This window comes from Podarcis liolepis (genome assembly GCF_965112155.1).
Source record: "Podarcis liolepis genome assembly, chromosome: 8".
Lineage (NCBI taxonomy): Eukaryota > Metazoa > Chordata > Lepidosauria > Squamata > Lacertidae > Podarcis > Podarcis liolepis.
Window position 1 is genome coordinate 59,320,114 of NC_139560.1, and position 19,281 is coordinate 59,339,394.

Below are 19,281 nucleotides of genomic sequence, written 5' to 3' on the forward strand. Positions count from 1 at the left end.
ATCTTAGTTTTTTTTATGTTGAGCTTCAGGCCATATTTTGCACTCTCCTCTTTCACCCTCATTAAAAGGTTCTTTAATTCCTCCTCACTTTCTGCCATCAAGCCCTATTCAGCCATTATAAAGGCAAACAATCCTGGAGGCAAGAGGGCCATGAATGCTAAACCTAGCCCCTGTACTTCAAGACATGTACAGCCTTCCCACAAAAGTTGATTGCACAGCGGGTTGTGTGTTCAAGCAAACACACTTTTAAAAAGCCCTTTGAGATCTTGACAATGAACACGACAAGACTAGAAGGCCCAATATTCACAGCCCTGAGCCTCCAACGCAAGTTTATTTTTTGTAAAGCCTGAATAGGGCTTAAGTATGTAGGATTTAAGTATGTAGATGTGGTTCTGTACTTAAAGATAGAATTCTGTATCCTGATACATGACCGATGTCAGCTTACTTTATTCAGCTGTGTATCACCTAAATCCTAGATGTAATCCAGCTCCTCCCACCAAACAAGTACACATAAAGAGCCAGCCTTTTGTGGTACCATTGTGGAAACTGCTCATTTCTTATCTTTCTGACAACACTGGGAACCACAGCAGATGGTCTGCTTCAAATATAATTCTAGCAGGGTGTTTCTTTTGTGCAAACATCTGATAAAGGCTGAAGCAATGATTTACTAATATGTAAATCTAGAAATCTACAAAACACAAACTGCTTCTTTTTACTGGTTGAACTGTTTTCACCTTTTTCTCCGCAATACGAAGAGAAATAAATGTAAGTTAGACTGCAGGTAACAAAACGGGGGGGGGGGTTATATGGTTAAGGGGCAGTTTTGCGGGAAGGAAGAACTGGCGTGAAAAAAGAAAGCACATGTGTATGTATAAGAAGAGGATTTTCAAAATCAAAGCAACAGATTATTTTCAGGTTACTGAAGTATGAGGTAGGCTTCCCAGTGGAACACAAATAATTTCTAGTCAAGCTTGGCAAAGCATGACCCCCCCCAAAAAAAAATTCCCTAACTTTAAGACAAAAGGAAATAGTTATTTCAGTTTACATAGATCTGCACAGCACTGACTGCATGGTCTTGGTTAAGTGCCAGACAAATTTCATACATGGTCAGTTTCAGGATTTTTTACAGATATTGGCCTAATTCAAACATAATGATTTTAGGCCAGTAAATGATTGTCTATTAGAAAGAGAATGAGCTGTATGCTCTTGCACTTCTTCTTCTCCTTGCCATACACGTCTGACTTTGGTGCCAATAACATGATTGGATCCCTAGTTTTACATCCTAGTTAGTAAGCAGGGATTAAACCACAATTTCCTGATTTGGATGTAACAGGAAACTGTGGGTTTAAATCAGCCATACTAGGCACCAATGCTGGGTGTGTGGCGAGAAAGGGGGGGGGGTGCAGTTACAGGACTCATTCTCAAGCCAACAAATGATGGTTTATCATTCCAATGTCATTACATTCAAACCAGGTCATTGTCTCTAGTTGGGGGTAGGGAGGAGGGTACGAGAGAGACATAGTGTAAGCAAAAATCAGAGCCTTGTTCTTGACTTGGAAACCTTGCTTCAAGACGTGAAATAAAAACAAAAAAAGCTGACCTCTGCAATGCAGAATAATGTTCACATTTATAAAGAATTATTGGTGTGCATGGAATGCTTTCCAAAGAGAAAGTGCAATATTATTCTAAAATAATTATTTGTACAGGTTAGTTTTTCTAAAAAAAGATGTACATGTAAATGTACATATACTACCCAATTCAGCTCCAGAGCAGCTGATGACAAAGTAGTAGGAATATCCCATATATTATTCCAAAAGGACAGGAGAGGTTGAAGGCAACTTCTATCTCTGAATGCAATCCTTACAAGTAAGATTTCACAGGAAACCAAACCCTCATTCCGCTGTCTGCTGGCAGTGATGCAGTTCAAAACCATTACATTACTCATGTCGTCCCAAAGTGTGGGAGCTGCCAAGGAGCATCTGCAATGCACTGCAAAGAATCCAAACAGACAGTGATGCACTAGACATATCCATGGGGCCCTTTTAATGTAGGTCATGCTTATCTGACCATACGAAAAGACACAGTGGCATATATTAAAAGAGGGCCATAGCTTGCTGTGAAGAAGTGCTGCTCCTCAGGCTGATATCACCCATTATTTACTTGCTGTGACCATTATATGGTAGGAAAAGAGCAAGATAAAGGCAGTAGTGGCTCTGGAGCTCTGAACTAATTGATTAGCAATGAACATGCTACATACATTCAGTGGCTGATGTATTGGCAAATACGACTTTATTAATTTTTTCAGCTGTGCACTTTCCCATCACATAACAGCAAAAATAAGAGGCAGCATCTATTTCTGAAAATGATTTGAAGGATCAACATTACAATTAAAAGAACATTTCCTACAGCCCTTGGGAAAACCAGTTTCTAAAGCAAAAAGACTGTCATAGAGGCATGTGACTGTTTCCTTAAATATGCATCAACATTTTAATGCAGTATTTAAAGAAACAGTCATATGCCCACATAATTTCCATATGGGCACCCAAAGCTGCACAGGTGCTGAAATCTGAATTTAAATTAAACCCAGGAAAAATATATCACACTGCAAATATCACACTAGATTAGAAATAGTACTTCTAGCATTTCCCCTCTGAACTATATTGTTAACAGGGGTGTGCCTTTGATTCAAGGAAATCCTGAATCCCCAGCCAAATCAAGCAGATTCAGAGCTCTTCCAGGGCTAAGCGGGTGTCCTTTGGAGACTCCTGGCCCAAACCAGGCTGCTCCTGAAGCCTTGGAGTCTTCTCTGAGTTTTCACAATCCCAAAGACCTCAGAAAGAATCAGAATGTCTCTTTAAACAGTTGCACCAAGGTCAGGGGAGGGGGGCATTTATTAAACTGATTTTGCACTACCGTATTCTTGTATTGACCTAGCTGAAGATGAACAAAAATGAATTGTGTTCATCTCAACTTAAATAAAAAACTGAAGGCAGTCTTTTATGGTAATATACATCAGGTTAATAAGTTTGAACATATTTAGAATCATAGAATTGTAGAGTTAGAAGGGGTCACAAGAGACATCTTGCAATGCAGAAATCTTTTATACCACATGGGGGCTCAAACCCATGACCCTGAGATTACAAGCCTCATGCTCTACTGACATGTATTAGGTTTGAAAACAGGAAAAAGACACACAAAAAGACAGGACATATTGACTGTTGTATCTATGCAGTGTTTGTATTTATAAAGCTAATTAAATAAGCTCTCTATTAAATTCTTTGGTCTGATGCATTCTACTTTAAAGATCTGACGGATGACATTGGCCTCTTTTTTCAGAACCACTTTTCTGATGATGTATGTCCCTTAGCTGTCCATTCTTTAACATTCTATATTTTTATGAGATCTCTCGCAACATTAAATATATAACATGTGCACTACACTTGGATGTGCAAAATGCACTGGAACTGTATTAACTGAAATTTTCCTAGGGCTTGCAAATACTTTTCATAAATATATTCCAGTGGGTTTTAAAATGATATTGATTAATTTAAATTAAGACCAGTTATCTAGCATTGCCAACCCTACCTGCGCAAACTGTGCATCAAGGATAAAGAGTACTCAGCAATTCTGTTTAAATAGCTTCTCCAGGATTATTACAAATGTTGCAGACTCCAGCTGAACTTAAAATGTTCAAGCTTTAAACATTAATTTACTTTCACTACGTGCATGCCACACTGAAAGACTTTTGTCTGGACTGAAACATGAAGTATTAATACTGAACATGTGCATTTATTTCATGTCAATAGCCATTCCAACTTCCAGCAGGTGGAAAAAGTAATGTTCTCATTAAAATGCATGCTGTAGAGGTTCAGTATGCTATTTACCAAAAACAGTAATCAAAAACGGAGATGGCATTGCAAGTCAAGTATTAGATATACCAGAACTAGCCTTTAATTGCCCCATCCCATATCTGAGGAGAATAAGACCCAACTAATTTAAGATAGTTTCAATTAAATTCTGAAGGTCATACTTTGGGCTTCCATACTAGTCTATATCTACCATTATTTACAAATTATTAGCAAACAAGTCAGTCAAATTTTACTCAATTATCTGGAAAGAAAGGTAGTTCATCTAGTTGATGAATGATGCACAACAGCTGCTGAGCCACCATGGCAAGGCACACAGAGGCTTTTTAGTAAAGGGGAGAAAGTCTTATAGGAGCTGGAAAAGAATCGGGAAGAAGGTAAGACGCACAAACTAATAACTCCATAAGTATCTATTGTGACTGCCATAAATGGAAGGAAATTTCTTTTAAGACAGCAGCAGTGGTTCTCAGAGTTAAGAGCTGCTGTGCCCCCCCCCCAAATAAAAAGCAGAAGCCTATCAAAAGACTCCCTGAACAAACAGAAAATATATTTGGAAAGTAGATACAGAAGAAGTAAATGAATTCAGTTTCTGCTGAGAGTAACATAGCCCTCATTCCTGAAACAAATTTGCTTTGTTTGAGGCAAAAATAGCTAATTTAGAAAAGCTGAGATGCACTGGCAAATATGCAGACATAACCTTTGGGGTTGTAATAGGAGCCCCTGTCCCATAATGATAACTCACATTTCACAGAAGAAAAAAAGGCCACGGAGCAAGAGGGCAAAAAGAGAAGCAAACCACTAGAAAAGAACCATTCTTAAGTGATTAACTGTTATCCTTGCATGGGAAGCGTCAGGACCTCCAGAGAGGCGGGGTTCTGGTACAGTAGGATATTAAATAATTAGGGAGAGAGAGAAAATGTTGTCACTGGGCCTGTGGGCCCAGGGCCAAAGTCATTGATTGCATCAATAGCTCTGCAATATATTTTTGGAAATCCTGGAAGAATAATTTAGGTTTCTAGGTAGCATGTTGAAGACCACAATCAAAACTCCAAACTCCTGCCTTCAGAAATGGTACATGTTCAAAATACAAGGCCAGACTGACGAGTGAAGAGAGGAGAAGGTGGTATTGGAAAGAAGGATTTACATGTGATGCACACTGAGAATAGTAACTCTGTGCACCAAAATGGATGAAACGGGAAGTACAAAAACACTGAATGAAATGAATGAAGTGTGTGTTTGTTTTATAGTCAAGCCTGTACAAAAGAGAAAGAGGGGAGCGGCTCCATTTAAACTGCATAGGACTAGACTACTAGAGTTTGAAAAGGTGTCTGATAGGAAGTTCTGGTTCAGGATAGCTCATCAACTAGGGATGATCATTAAAATGTTTCTAGTCATCTATGTGAAGATAGGATAGAACTTCACAACAACCATACAGAAATGAGAGAGAATAAAGGGCCATAGGAAAAACTGCACACAGCAATATAACTAGGAGTTGGACACAAGGCAACACTAGAAACCCCCAGCCCAATAAGGTGTAGTGGAGTACTACAATGCAACTTCATTATGTCACTCCAAACTGGTTGGATAGATAAAGCACAAATGCTTAGTTCCAGTAGTGAACAATTAATGCACTATGAAAAGAACTGCTAATGTGCTAAAAATAATAAAATTGAAGGCTTTGTTGAGCTATTAATTTATTGCTGCACACCAACAGTTTCCCCATGCCATATTAGCGCATCCCACAACACAGTGTAAGAAGTATAGATCTGAGTTCTAGCCAACACACATGCAAAAGCACCCACCTGGGATTGAGACCACCTGCTGGGTCTTTGCATGATTTACTGCTCTAGCACGACCTCCTTCCAAATGGAGTCAGCTCAAGAAATTTTCCTGCACAAGTCAAAGATGGTAACCTTCCATTAAATATACAGAAGCCAACTGGGCTGGTAGCTGAATTGTATTTCAACCCTGGTAATGGGACAATGTCCTCCACAGCATCTGATGGCAGCAAGCAAGGTGTGTGGCACACACAATTCTTGCTGCCCTCATTCACTGCATCATCTGACTCCTGCTCTCCCCGAACGATTTCTGCACTGCAGCAACTGTATGCACCACATGAGCAGAGCAACACAGGTGCACATGTGATACAGATAGGAGTTTGGGGACAGGGTTGGTTGCCACTCTTCCTGCTTGGTTGGTCAAGGGCCTTTCCCAAAAGGTACTGTTTGTGATGCACTGGGATAAGGTGCACTACCTAACCCAGGCCAGTAACAAGCAAGAGCTGCTGCCACCAGAGTGCTGGCTCAAGAGAGTGCCACCTAACTCTGCCTGATGGCAGGGCTAGCCCTTTTAGGCAGGTAATGTGCCTCTTCAAAGGTGCAGTTGGATTATACAATAATATGCAAAGATGCAGCAGAAGCTGCCCTCAAAGAATGCTGCCTGTTGCATTACTGCATGAATCAGTGGTCCAGATTTGCTTGCTTCTAATCAGGAAATTCACACAAATCACAGGCCATTTTCCTCCAAGGACAATTTATTCTTATTCTTATCCACTTAAAAACCTTTATGGCTGTAAAAGGAAAGTTTGCCTCCGGATTTAAATCAGAAAAGTATGTTTCAGCTATCATGAGTTAAGGAAGCTATACAAACATAACAGACTTAAAAATGTTATTTGTTCCAAGTCTACCCTTGCAAGGAGTTCTAAATGTAGTTCCAAGAAGAATGTTGACATTATTGCCTGAATGATATGGTGTGCAATGGCAGTTTGCCTGAAAGCCAAAGTGAAATATTGTCTCTCCTCAGATACTTATAAACCTGAAGTTCCAAACCAAAATGTCACTCTTATGTTTTCCCAGTCTTCTTAATGAGAATATGCTCAGTCTTCCTAGCTTATTTGAACACAATACATGCCTTTATAATCATTTTCACCAAGAAATTATAACATGCATCTAATAGATCTACTTTGGTATCGAATGCTGAAGGAAACAGATTTTTGGCATGGACATTGCTTGGATAGCACTGAGTCTGAACAGCTCCAAGCTTCAAGGAAGAGAAGTATTTTTCTGGCAAAAGAAATTCAGACCTTGGGACTTGAGCCAGGAGTTAAGCAAGTGAATTGTAAGTGAAAAAGTTCTCTCTCCATTAGGGATTTTTCTTTGCTCAATAATAAATGGATCCTCTTCTTTTAAACTTTCCATTTTGAGATGATCCAACACAGCAAACACTAGTAAAACACAAAGTAGAACCAGGGATGCAGCCAAGAAACTAGAAGCTGTGGATTGCAGGCCTTCAAGCTATTAGAAAATAAGGATATTCTCTAAACATATGGACTCACAGGAAAAAAGGTTACTGATTTCTGAGTATGCTTCTTCTAAAGCAGAGGTTAGGGCAAAATGTCATCTAGGAAGCGTCTTGAAGTTAAGACTTTTCTATTTAAAAACTGGTTTCTGAAAAGATTATGGGAAGGGGAGGAGTTGCTCCACCATGTACTGTTCTCATCAACCAGTTTGGATAGTTCAGTGGCTCATGCTGTAATCTAGAAATGTTTGGAAGCCGACGACCAGTCCAAAGAAGACATGCAGAACTGGACAGTAAATCATTCTTGGAACACTCTGCAAATCCAATTATGGCATGAAAAAATTAACATCAGCTACAACTAACAAGTCCTAGCAAATGCCTGTGCTTCAATTGCAAAGCCTGTGAAAACCTGTAGATTGAAAGGAGAACACGGAATGTAACTTTTTATTTTTAAAACTAGGTTTAAGGAATGAAAGTATCTGTCTTTATAACCTGCATTGCACTCATCTTCAAAAAGTGAGGCAGAGAACTTATCCACTTTTAAGGAATCTAATTCCTGTACTCTGTATCCATTCTTACAAGAAACATTGTCAGTGGTCATGTATAAGAATACCATACAGCGCTACCCACTGCAGTACAAAAATAACCAATGTTTGATAAAGTTTCAGGGTTTATTATTCTCTTTAATACTCATCTGACTGTGTATTGACATTACCTAACTAAACAGATTTAGAAAGGCTTTCATTCAAAAACAAGCAAACAAACCACTTTTGGCCTATGCCACTTCAAGTTGCAAAAACCAAAAGAACCATATTACAAATTCAATCCCAAAATCACCTAGAATTAAAATCAACTATATCTAGAATTTTAAAATGTGCATGGCTCCTGTCAAGACCTTTAAGCTATTTCAAATACCATTAAGACAAATTCATGAAGTCAAGTTTATTGTATGCTGCATACCTCATACCCACACAAGTACTTTTAATTTACTTGTGAAGATATTAGCCCCAAAGCAGTGCTGGGATCACTGCTGAAGAAATAAACAGTACATTATACATCACTGCTGTAGAAATAAGCAGTACATAACACATGCAAAGCTATACAAAATAAATATTATGCAGCATCAAGGACAGTGTCCTTTATTTGGTAGACGACATAGGTTCTGCCAAATATTTAGCTCATGATTCCAGAAAGCATGTTGTCTGCTAACTTATCTGTCAATTTGTATCGCCCAAAGTGTAATATTGAAAAGGGAGGTCGCAGCAGCTGCAAAATAGAACCTTTAATTGTTTCTCTCTCTCTCTCGTAATAGCTTTCCTCATACAGGGAAGCAACTTTCACAACTTGCGTACCTGGAAAAGATGAAAAAATATGCCATACCTGGTTGTGGGTTTTGGGTTTTTTGGTAAGACGACACACCAAGCCTTTATGGTAAGTGAGACACAACTGTTTGGTACTCCCTATTCCCAGCTTATCAGCAAGAACCACTAGCTAACATGGATCGTAATGAAAAAAACCGTATACTACTCTGATTGGACAGAGAAAGTCCAATCTAAAGCATGTTGCTAACGTCCTAACACCAGAAAGCTTTATTTGGATACAGACTCTTTTCATGAATGAACGCTTTCGAAGATTGCACATAATACAATGAAGCATCATTACCCAGCCATATTTATATTGAGGACATAGTGCAGAAAACTATCATTTGCAGTCTCAATGTCCGTAATTGTTTCATCCCAGTTTTTATAATAAACTGCCCTAGTAAAACAAAATGCAGATTACTAAGTGGAGAAACTATGCTAATTACCAGCATCTCAGATGTCATGACATGCTATCCATAATTTGGTCTAAACTTTTGATTATTTATTCAAGAAATTATGTAAAAACAAGAAAATATATCTGCCAGGGTGTTTAGAAAGGCTGAAGACATGTAATATTGTTTAATTCATAACTGTACAGCAATTTAAATGGAACCTCACTACTGTTTAATAGACGCCACCTGGAAAATATGAAGCAGCCTCAGCAATGTAAAAGGCTGTTCATAAGCTAGGTGATTATTTCTCATTTGATCTATTATGTGACAAATACTGAAAATTAAATCTAATAAAACTTAATCCTTTTAACCAAGTGTCAGTGCTTTTTGAAGTCTTCATGAGCAAGATCTTCTATAAAGGCCTATTTTAAGTATGGATAAACAGTGCCATCTTCTGGCAAGTAATTGTATGATTCCTAGAGAAGGAAATAAAAAGTATCTGTGTAGGATAGTCAATGCTCCCAATCTCAGATCCATGGTTAACATCACAAGATAAAAATTATCCCTGTAAACCTCAATACAGTCATACCTCGGAAGTCAAACAGAATCCGTTCTGGAAGTCCGTTCAACTTCCAAAATAATCGAAAACCAAAATGCAGCTTCTGATTGGATGCAGGAAGCTCCTGCATCCAATCAGAATCCGCAGAAACCCCATCAGATGTCTGGCTTCCAAAAGAACGTTCGAAAACCAGAACACTCACTTCTGGTTTTTGATCATTCGGGAGCCAGAACGTTTGACTCCTAAGGCGTTTGGAAGCAGAGGTACAACTGTAGTGGTTAAATACTATACTTCTACTGTTATAATTGGGGTGTATGGGGTGTTAGGGGAGGGGTAGCACCTCTGGTGGGGGACACATCATGCTCCTTCTGGGGTGGTTTGTCCACCTTTGGTCCCCACCCCGCACTCAGCTCTCACCTGTGGCTCCTAGAAGCTGTCAACATGCGACAGCAGCCACACCCTAGGAAGGGCTTCACCTGGCAGGCTAAACCAAGTGAGGGTAGCCAATGAGTCTGAAACTCTCAGTGTCAGTGAGTTAGGGACTTCCCCTGCATGCGAAGACAGGCTCCAGTGGATTGAGCAGACGAGATGAATAGTGCATGTGCTAGGGAAGTGAGGGGGAGATGGGGCTCGTCAACCTGGAAAGTTAGCCCATCTAGAAGGAAAACTCTGGTCCTAAACCTCTGCAGACTTGCGGGATATCATCAGGAAAAGAAATGGCTAAGGAATAAACTCTACACAAATCAGGAGTGGAGGCTCCTTAGACAGTTTTATGGCACCTTGTGCACCTCCTTCCGCAAGTCCTGCAACTAAGCTAGTGCCAAAGCAGCTTAAAAGTATTGCTCTGCTTTCCTCAGCAACACCAAGAACAGGGTCAGGACCTCCGTACATACACACTGCCCAGGCTTGCACCCCAGGGAGGTCACTTCAATGCTGATAAACATTGACTTCACCCGAGGCACATCCATTGTCTTTTGAGACAGATGGATGCCCACAACTTAACAATATTTAACACTGCTCTTAACTAAGGCTTTAGTAGCTGCAAGGCTGGCTAACAGCAATGCCTTGCTAGCACTAACCGCAATTAAAATCAGTGGCAATGTAAGCCATAATTACCATTTAGAAAAAGTACTGTCTGGATGAGAACAAAAAGGAACACAAACTTTGACCCCCAAAAAGTAAGCGGACAAGAAGGTACATGGGATATTGTAGTGCTGGAAAAGGATCAGAAAAGCGCAACTAAAATGACCAAGAGGCTAGAGCATTACTACATTTGGAGCTTTTTAGTTTTGAACAAATGGCAAGTGAAATAGAACCTGGGGATATCTAAGGAAGCTGAATGTTGGAAGACTTGGGACAGACAAAAGAAAGTACCTCTTCACACAGCACACTGTTAAAGTATGGAACTTATTTCCAAAAGATCAGAAATAGTCTTGCGGAGTAAAGACTATTCTGTGGCTGCTGGCCACAATAGCTATGCATTCCCTCCACTGTCAGAGACAGAATGCTCCTGAATAGAGTTGCTGGGAATCACAAGTGGAGAGAGTACTGTTGTGCCCAGGCCTTGCTCGTGAGCTTCCCTTAGGCATCTGGTTGGCCACTGTGACAACAGAATCCTGGACTAGAAAGGCCTTTGGGCCTCATCCAGCAGGGCTATTCTTATGTTGTTAATCAATAGTACTAGAAGGGCAAAATGGTAGCTGTATGGTATTATGACAGACTGTCATCCACATGCACTCAAAACCTTTCCTGGGAAGTAGGGATCTGTAAGCTATTGTTTATGTCTTTGTAAAGACAAGACAGACTGCTGCAATGCTCTCTAAACGATCCCTGATATATACTGAGAAACCACAGCTGGCACAAAATACAGTGGACTACTACTTGAGAGGAATGAGAAGACTAACACGATTGTATTACAAACTTCTCAGCATCCGATCCAATTCAATGCAATAGTTAATTGCCAGACAGGTATCAGTGATGTAGGCCTGGCATACCCTTCTCGTTACAGGTCCATGTTCCATGCAGATCTAAGGAGAGGAGAGATCTTACATGTGGGCCCCTTCCATTTAAATGGAAAGACCAGATAGGGCATGGAGCAGCGATTTTTCATATTTGGCTTACTAAACAAGATGTCATCCAAGATCTACCATAACCTAATTCTGCAGGTATTTTATACTTGATTGTCTTTGCTTTGTTTAAATACATTTACTCAGATATGAATCCCACTACACTCAATAGGATTAATTCCAAGGTAAGTGTGCATGCGACGCGGGTGGCGCTGTGGGTTAAACCACAGAGCCTAGGACTTGCCGATCAGAAGGTTGGCAGTTCAAATCTCTGCGACGGGGTGAGCTCCCGTTGCTCAGTCCCTGCTCCTGCCAACCTAGCAGTTCAAAAGCACATAAAAGTGCAAGTAGATAAATAGGTACCGCTCCGGCGGGAAGGTAAATGGCGTTTCTGTGCGTTGCTCTGGTTCGCCAGAAGCAGCTTAGTCATGCAGGCCACATGACCCGGAAGCTGTACACCGGCTCCCTCGGCCAATAAAACGAGATGAGCACCGCAACCCCAGAGTCGGTCACAACTGGACCTAATGGTCAGGGGTCCCTTTACCTTTAAGTGTGCACAAAACTACAGTCAAAACCTAAAACTTACATAGCCCTTTCCAAAGTCGTAGTAATTAAGAGCTGTGAATTATGGAAAGTGAGAAAGGGTAATTGAAATATTTCACTGGATCTAACATTGTAAAGATATGCTTTGCACAAACTGATTACAAACCATCCTATGATTACACTCATAGGATGCTTTGATTTATTTTCCCCTTTTCACCGCAGGTAAATCCTACAAGACCTGTAAAGCAGGACGATGCCACACCATAAATAAGAGACTATATTAAAAAAGCCGAATACAATTTAGGATTTCAGTTTAGCAAACAACCACAGTACAGAACAAATGAGTAAGCATGTTTTGCCCCTGAAATCTAGCCAATGAACTTTCAAGGTCTGAAGGTCTTAAAAATATATGAGCATCTGTCTTGCATTAAAAAGCAAGCCAAAAAACCTCACTCCTTTATATTGCAATACCTTTTACTAATCAACAGCAATTCACTTTTGGCTGGCTGAAGTCAAATAGCTATTTATAGTCATCCAAGACAAAGTTGCTCTGCATTATAAGTAGACCCGGGTGCCAAAGATTTGACATAGAAGACAAATGTCAGTGTCTTCTGCTCAGTGGGAGTCTCTCTCTCTCTCTGCTTTTACACAAAATAATGCTTCATTGTGGTAGGGCAGAAATGCCAAAATACTCACAAGCATGCAATTGAGTGCAAAGCTCAAACTGCATTCATCCTATGCTGGCAACTAAAAACTTTAGTCTTTGACAAGCCATCCAAGTCAGCAACAACATTTAACTGACCTTCCAATCTGTGTTTTGCGGGAAAGCAAAAGATTCCAGATACATCCAAGGTGAGTAAGCTAAATGTCAATGAAACAAAGAACGCTGCTCGACAGAAAAATGGGCTTTACCGCAACAAATTTGGCAGGCTGCCTTCCAGAACTTATAGCAATTTTGTGCAAATGTAAGTAGCATGTGCACCACCTCAAACAGAAAATATCTCACTTCTTGAGTATTATTCATAACTAATTGGAAACTAGGTTGCTGGAAAAGGGCACAGCAACCCCACAGCGGTTTCAGAAAGAGTCTGTAGTGGAGGAACTACCACTCTCAAAGTCTTACCAAGAATTGTTGTGGCCAGACAAAAGGAATGGTGGTGGCTTCAATGTGGGTTTGTTTTTCACCTCACCAGTTTTTCCTTTTTAAAATGTTCCCTCCAACTATTTGCAATGGGAGAGAAAATCATGCCACCATCAAAGGTGGCACAGTCCCCGCCCCTTCCATTTCAGATATGTGACTGTAATAGCTGGCACAACCAAAGTCTACCCTGATCCACACACTCCCATTTTCGTCTTACTGCCCTCGGAACACATCAGCAACAGAGGTAGAGCTTTTTGCTGCAGCAATGCGAAGGCCTCCAGCCTCTGACAGTGAAGAGGGATGTTCACACTGTACAAAAGCCGGTCGGGTTTCTTTTCTGAGAGCTTAGGATTGGTCCAAGAGAAAATCAGTGTGTGACTTTTGCAACACGCTGAAAATACTAGCAACCCAGTTAATTAAAGTAATCCATTGGAAATATGCATCTAACAAATACATTGCGTCAAACTGTAACACTCCTGCAGCTCTCAATAATGTAGTTTACTATCATCAGTAGCTTTTTCAGAATTTACTACAAATATTTAATATTTGTGGGAAATTTAGAATGAATATAGGAGCCCAAGGATCAATCTAGCCCAGAATTCCATTTCCAATGATAGATGATGTTGTTTAGTAGTTTTACTAATGGAAATTACTTAAATTGACTTATATACAAAATTGTCAATTGGGCATGAAGGAAAAAACCCTCAGCCGTTTCCCCCACTCCTTCTAGCATGCAGAAGAACACTGCCCCTGAACCAGGCTGTAATATTTAACTATCATGGCTGATGTCCACTGATAGATCAGACTTCCTTATGTTTGTCTAATTTCATTTAAAAACACCTAAACTTGTTTCACCTTGTGGAAGCAAGTTCCATAAAATAAATGTTGAACAAATTTATTATCCATTCTGAATCAACTGTCAATCATTTGTGATTAGTAGTGTCAAATCTTAATAATATGAGGAAGAATGCCCCTCCATATCGCCATAATTTTATAAGCTACAGTAGTATGCTAACCTTCAGTCATCTTTTTTCTATGCTTATAGTATTTTCTCCATAGGGAATATACTCTAACACTTCAATCATTTTGGTTAACCTTTTCTGCACTGTAGCCAGATGTACAATTTCTTTTTAAGGTGCAGAAATTAAATCAAATGTGACTGAACCATGGACTTGCATATGAGGAGTATTATATGAGGCATTTTATTTTCAAGCCCTTTTCAATTATCCGCAGCATGGAATTTATTTTCTTCAGCACTACAGCTTAGTCACTAACTAAATGGTTTCATTGAGCTAGCCACCATGACCCCAAGAGTTATTTTCCTTGGGTGTTACCAACAATTTAAATCCTATTACCATATGTGAAGTTAGGATTCTTTTGTCCTAGTGTGCATCATGTTTCAACTGTTTACAAGGTGTTTCATTTGCCATTTTGTTGCCCCAAAACCTCTGAAGCTATATGTCACATACTACAAAAGATGTGGGTCTTCAAATTGTCCTTATTAAAAGGGCAGGAAGAGTAGTGACTTACTTAGGAAACTACCATTTGAAAGTAAGTATTATGCATCCAAGTTTCTAGGTGCAACTCCCTTTAAAAAAATTGCAGTCTACCTGAACAGAAAATATAATTTTAAGTTTACAAGTTTAAAGCCTAGTTTTATGATTTTGCAACACCAACACTAACCCAAATCAACCAAAATTATCCATTACTAAACAGTCATTTAATGGTTTTGAGGTCAATCCTGTTATAGCAACAAGAAATTCAGGATGTCAGCAAACGACAGAAACAGGAAAATCCCATATATTAAGAGTATGGAAATAAATTGCTACAAATTATGCCTAACTCAAAAGATTGAAATCAGTATCTTACTATCACTTTAAAATTATTAGAGCATGCAAGACAGGCATTTTTACATTTTGGGAACACAGCTAGTAAAAACAACAACCACAAAGATGTTAGCCAGTACTGCCACCTAGGGCATACTAAAGGTAAGTACAATTTAAGGTCTATAAAATGCCAGGTATAAGTGGGGAGGAGATAAGAAACTCAGCAATAATCATTAAAGGTTATTAAAGGCTTTACGATCAGTGGTATTTATAAAGCAGAACACTTCCACAAAATAATTTCTGAGTCAATGCCTACTTGGGCATTAACAGTTCCAGTATAAAGCAACAGAGAGGAAGGAAGAGGTGCCACACCAACTAGAACCTCCGCTTCCCAGAGTCTGAATGTGCCAACTTGGGCCCCAGGTTATGAGTGCCCAGTGACTGTGACATCATGGCGTCACGCATGCCCCCCAGCCTCAGAACCTGACTTCTGGTGCTACTGGAAGTTGGGTTCCAAGGTCTCAGAAGACCATGGACAACAACTCTGAGGTCATGCAAGGCCTTGGAGATGCTGTCTGAGGCCTTCCGAGACCTCAGAAGTTGCGCGTGGGGCCCTGCGGTCTGGATGCTAAGCACCTACAACAATTTTTTGTGGGTGTTTGGATACCCTTGAGCCTCCCATAGTTGGTGCCACTGGAATATCCAGTGTGAAAGCTTGTAGGGATGGAGACTTTGTACAGGGTATGCACAAAAATGGAATACTGATTGTGCGGAGTTCCAGGTTGCATGAAAGCCTTCATGCATACCCAGGCACACACAACGGCTCTCTCCCTGTAGATATTTGTGCTATGTGCTAAGATGCCAAGGAACAGGGTTAATCAGGGTTAATCAGTGTCAGGAGAATGACTACTCAACACAGTCCCACACCTTGTTCCTGCGTTGCTTATATTGGAATATCATTGGAACTTGAATAGAGTTCAGGGCTCACCATTTCTGAAGGGATATCTAGTGAAGTGTTCCACATTTCTACAGAGCCTTACAAATAAGCCTGACAAAGCCCAGATCTGTTAATGGGTCTGTTAATGAACTAGAAACCAGAGCCCCATACTCAGCTTGCTGTAAACTATGATCAGAAGCTTTACATTTACTCCATTCACACAAAAGGAAATAGTCAGCAAACATGGGTGTTTGTGAGACCAAGTCCCACCATAACACTACATTTATTACGCCTTGTCAGACAATAGTAGGAATTTCAAAGTTTCCTTGGAATCTCAGTATTCATTTTTTAAACATCCCCTTTAGCTGTAAAGATAAAGTAATTAAATCTGTACTGAAGATAATAAAATGTGCCTTTTTATTAGTAAATTTGATGGCTGCTTTCTCCTGCTTAGGAGATATACAACTATAGTTATAAGTTCTGTCAGACAGGTCAGACCCAGTTTCACTACAGGAGAAAAAACTAGATAATCTTCAAGTCTTTCCAGTTTCGCATGTCTATAATAAGAACTTCCTCAAAGGCCTGGATTTATGCTACTAGAAAAAGCCATCCTACAGCAAATGAAAGTCAACTGTTCATTTTGCAGATATTGGGTAATATTAAATAATATTAAGATACTAGAAAGAATGGCAGCATATTCAAGCTCCTATACAATCCTGAGCTCAAATGTGTCAAGCTGATTACCTGTAATTCTGTATCCATATGCAGCCAGTTGTCCAGCCATGTATTCTCCATCTGAACTATTATGAGAACATCCCCAGGTGCGTATCCAAATTTTCTGTACACCAGGAATAACACTATCAAAGAAAAAGGCAAGGAAAATAGGTAAGAGCATTCATTTCATTTCATCCACATCAGAAAACAAAGCTTTGGCCATTATAAAATACTACCACTTAGGATCTGTATAAGGCTATGATGACCAGTGCTCACAATATCCTTTGGCGAAGAAATTACTGTAAATGTATGATTTGCTGAATGTTTGTGTGAACTGCACAAAGTGAAAAAATATTAAATATAGGCTTTTGATCCAATAGTGACAAAATGATAAGCATGGGAAAAAAGATGGACAAGGATCTTATTCCTGAAATGCTTGACAAAAGAGTTAAATCATAAAATGTTAACAGAAGAAGCTATCCAGCTTAAGGTAGGAGCACAGCTAAAGGGATACAAAGATATTGTTACAAGTACTGCTCCCACCCTTCTATATGAAATACCAAAACTGACTAACAGACAAAGCAACGCTACAGTCACATTTCTTCCAAAGGTAGAAAGCATCAGATCCACTGTAGTAATGGCTATGGAGTGTTCGCAACATCTTTCCACCGAAGTCACTGGGAGATTAAGTTGTTCCAGACCCTCTTCTGCTGGGAATATGTTCATGCAATCAGGGAGGTTAGAAATAATCACAAACACTCTCTTCACCTGTGTTGCTCCATTTTCAGGCAGAAGTCTGCTGGTGGAGCAGTCAGCCAGCAGAGCTTTTCTGCCGTAACCCAATGGCATTTCTGCAGGTGTGTTTTCATCCCATGCTTTCTGTCTCATCATAGGACCCCCTAAACTCATGAACAAGTAACGTGGGATTGCACAAGTCATATAATATTTTTAAATGCAATTTAGAATAAGTATTAAAACACATCACAGCTAAAACAATAAATAGTAGCAACTACATGTTGGAGGAGTGCACCTTTGGGGGTGAAGTCAAGCCACCAACCTTCTGGTTAACAGCCAGACACACTGACACACTGCACCACAGGAGGGCTCATGCTCTCTGTAAGAGGGTAACTCACCACCATTTAGTGTAAGATCCCTATCTACACAAGAACATTAACAAAACCCTAACTGGATCAGTCATAGTCTGGCATCCTGTTCTCACAGTGGCTAACATGAAGACTATGAGAAGTCTGCAACAAGGGAAGTATAATGGGCTACTTGTTTAGCTTTATACTCATAGACCCATTTTTCTCACTTACAAAGGACAAATGTCCTGTTACTTGAAATGCATGAGGTTAGAAAGAGAACTCACTATATTAAAACAGAATCAACCTAACACACGCTGTAGTCTGTGTAGTAAAATATTTCAAGTTATTAATATGTTCAACAAGACTAAGACCTAAAGTTTTCAGGTTATTTCAAGTGTAAATCATTCAATCAGTACAAGTGCTGGTGTTTTCTATCTCTCCACATTGTTGTTGTTTAGTCGTTTCCGACTCTTCATGGCCCCATGGACCAGAACACGCCAGGCACTCCTGTCTTCCACTGCCTCCCGCAGTTTGATCAAACTCATGCTGGTAGCTTCAAAAACACTGTTCAACCATCTCGTCTTCTGTCGTCCCCTTCTCCTTGTGCCCTCAATCTTTCCCAACATCAGGGTCTTTTCCAGGGAGTCTTCTCTTCTCATGAGGTGGCCAAAGTATTGGAGCCTCAGCTTCAGGATCTGTCCTTCCAGTGAGCACTCAGGACTGATTTCCTTCAGAATGGAGGTTTGATCTTCTTGCAGTCCATGGGACTCTCAAGAGTCTCCTCCAGCACCATAATTCAAAAGCATCAATTGTGTACATTAGTTATGCAACGAAAACCATCTCTCCACATACGACTGGCAAAAAACAAACATACCTGTCACTTGGGGGATCATCATAATCTGTTTCTACATGTTTTTGTGAATGGCGTTTTCGCACTTTAGGAATAACATTTTTTCTCCTGAACTGCAGGTCTTGCGGCTTTGGGTCTTGCTCTGAGATAATATCTTCAATGTCTCCAAGGAGGGAATCACAGACAGCAGGCATTTTCTATGAAGATTGAAGTACAACGTGTAAGATCAAGAACTGAAAAAATATACATACTATTCTACACAGCAAACATTAAAAACAATTCCTCATGTCTTTTTAATAATACAGCAACACAACTAGACTAATTTATTTATAAAACTGTTAACCCAATATTCATTAAAATACTTAAATGTCGTTAGAGACCCTACAGGTAGAAAAAATGACCCAATAATTAACAATGCATTTTAAACAGCAGCACTGAATCAAGCTGGGCATCTGAGTTTTAAATAAGAGTCAAAGTGACTGATATGTCCATATATGTTGATGAAAGCTTATCTCATGGGTTGCCAACACTGCATCCACAGGCACACATGTGCCTATTGCTCATAGGGTCCACTCCCTGCCCCAGCCAAAATTAAGTTTGAAAGAAACATTCTACTTTAGTCAAGTAGGTTGTGAAGCATGTTT

General features: G+C 39.8%; 1 protein-coding gene across 4 annotated transcripts in view; it reads right to left on the reverse strand.

The window, feature by feature from the left end:
* Nucleotides 1–19,281, reverse strand: part of CDKAL1 (CDKAL1 threonylcarbamoyladenosine tRNA methylthiotransferase) — a 236,361-nt gene that overhangs the window by 215,040 nt on the left and 2,040 nt on the right. For all 4 annotated transcript variants that reach the window (XM_083518684.1, XM_083518683.1, XM_083518685.1 and 1 more), the window contains 2 exons: nucleotides 18,662–18,834; nucleotides 16,733–16,845 (listed from right to left, as the gene is read on the reverse strand). In XM_083518684.1, coding sequence (XP_083374810.1) covers nucleotides 16,733–16,845; nucleotides 18,662–18,831 — 283 coding nt within the window. In that variant the 5' untranslated portion in view covers nucleotides 18,832–18,834. The remainder of the gene's footprint in view (nucleotides 1–16,732; nucleotides 16,846–18,661; nucleotides 18,835–19,281) is intronic.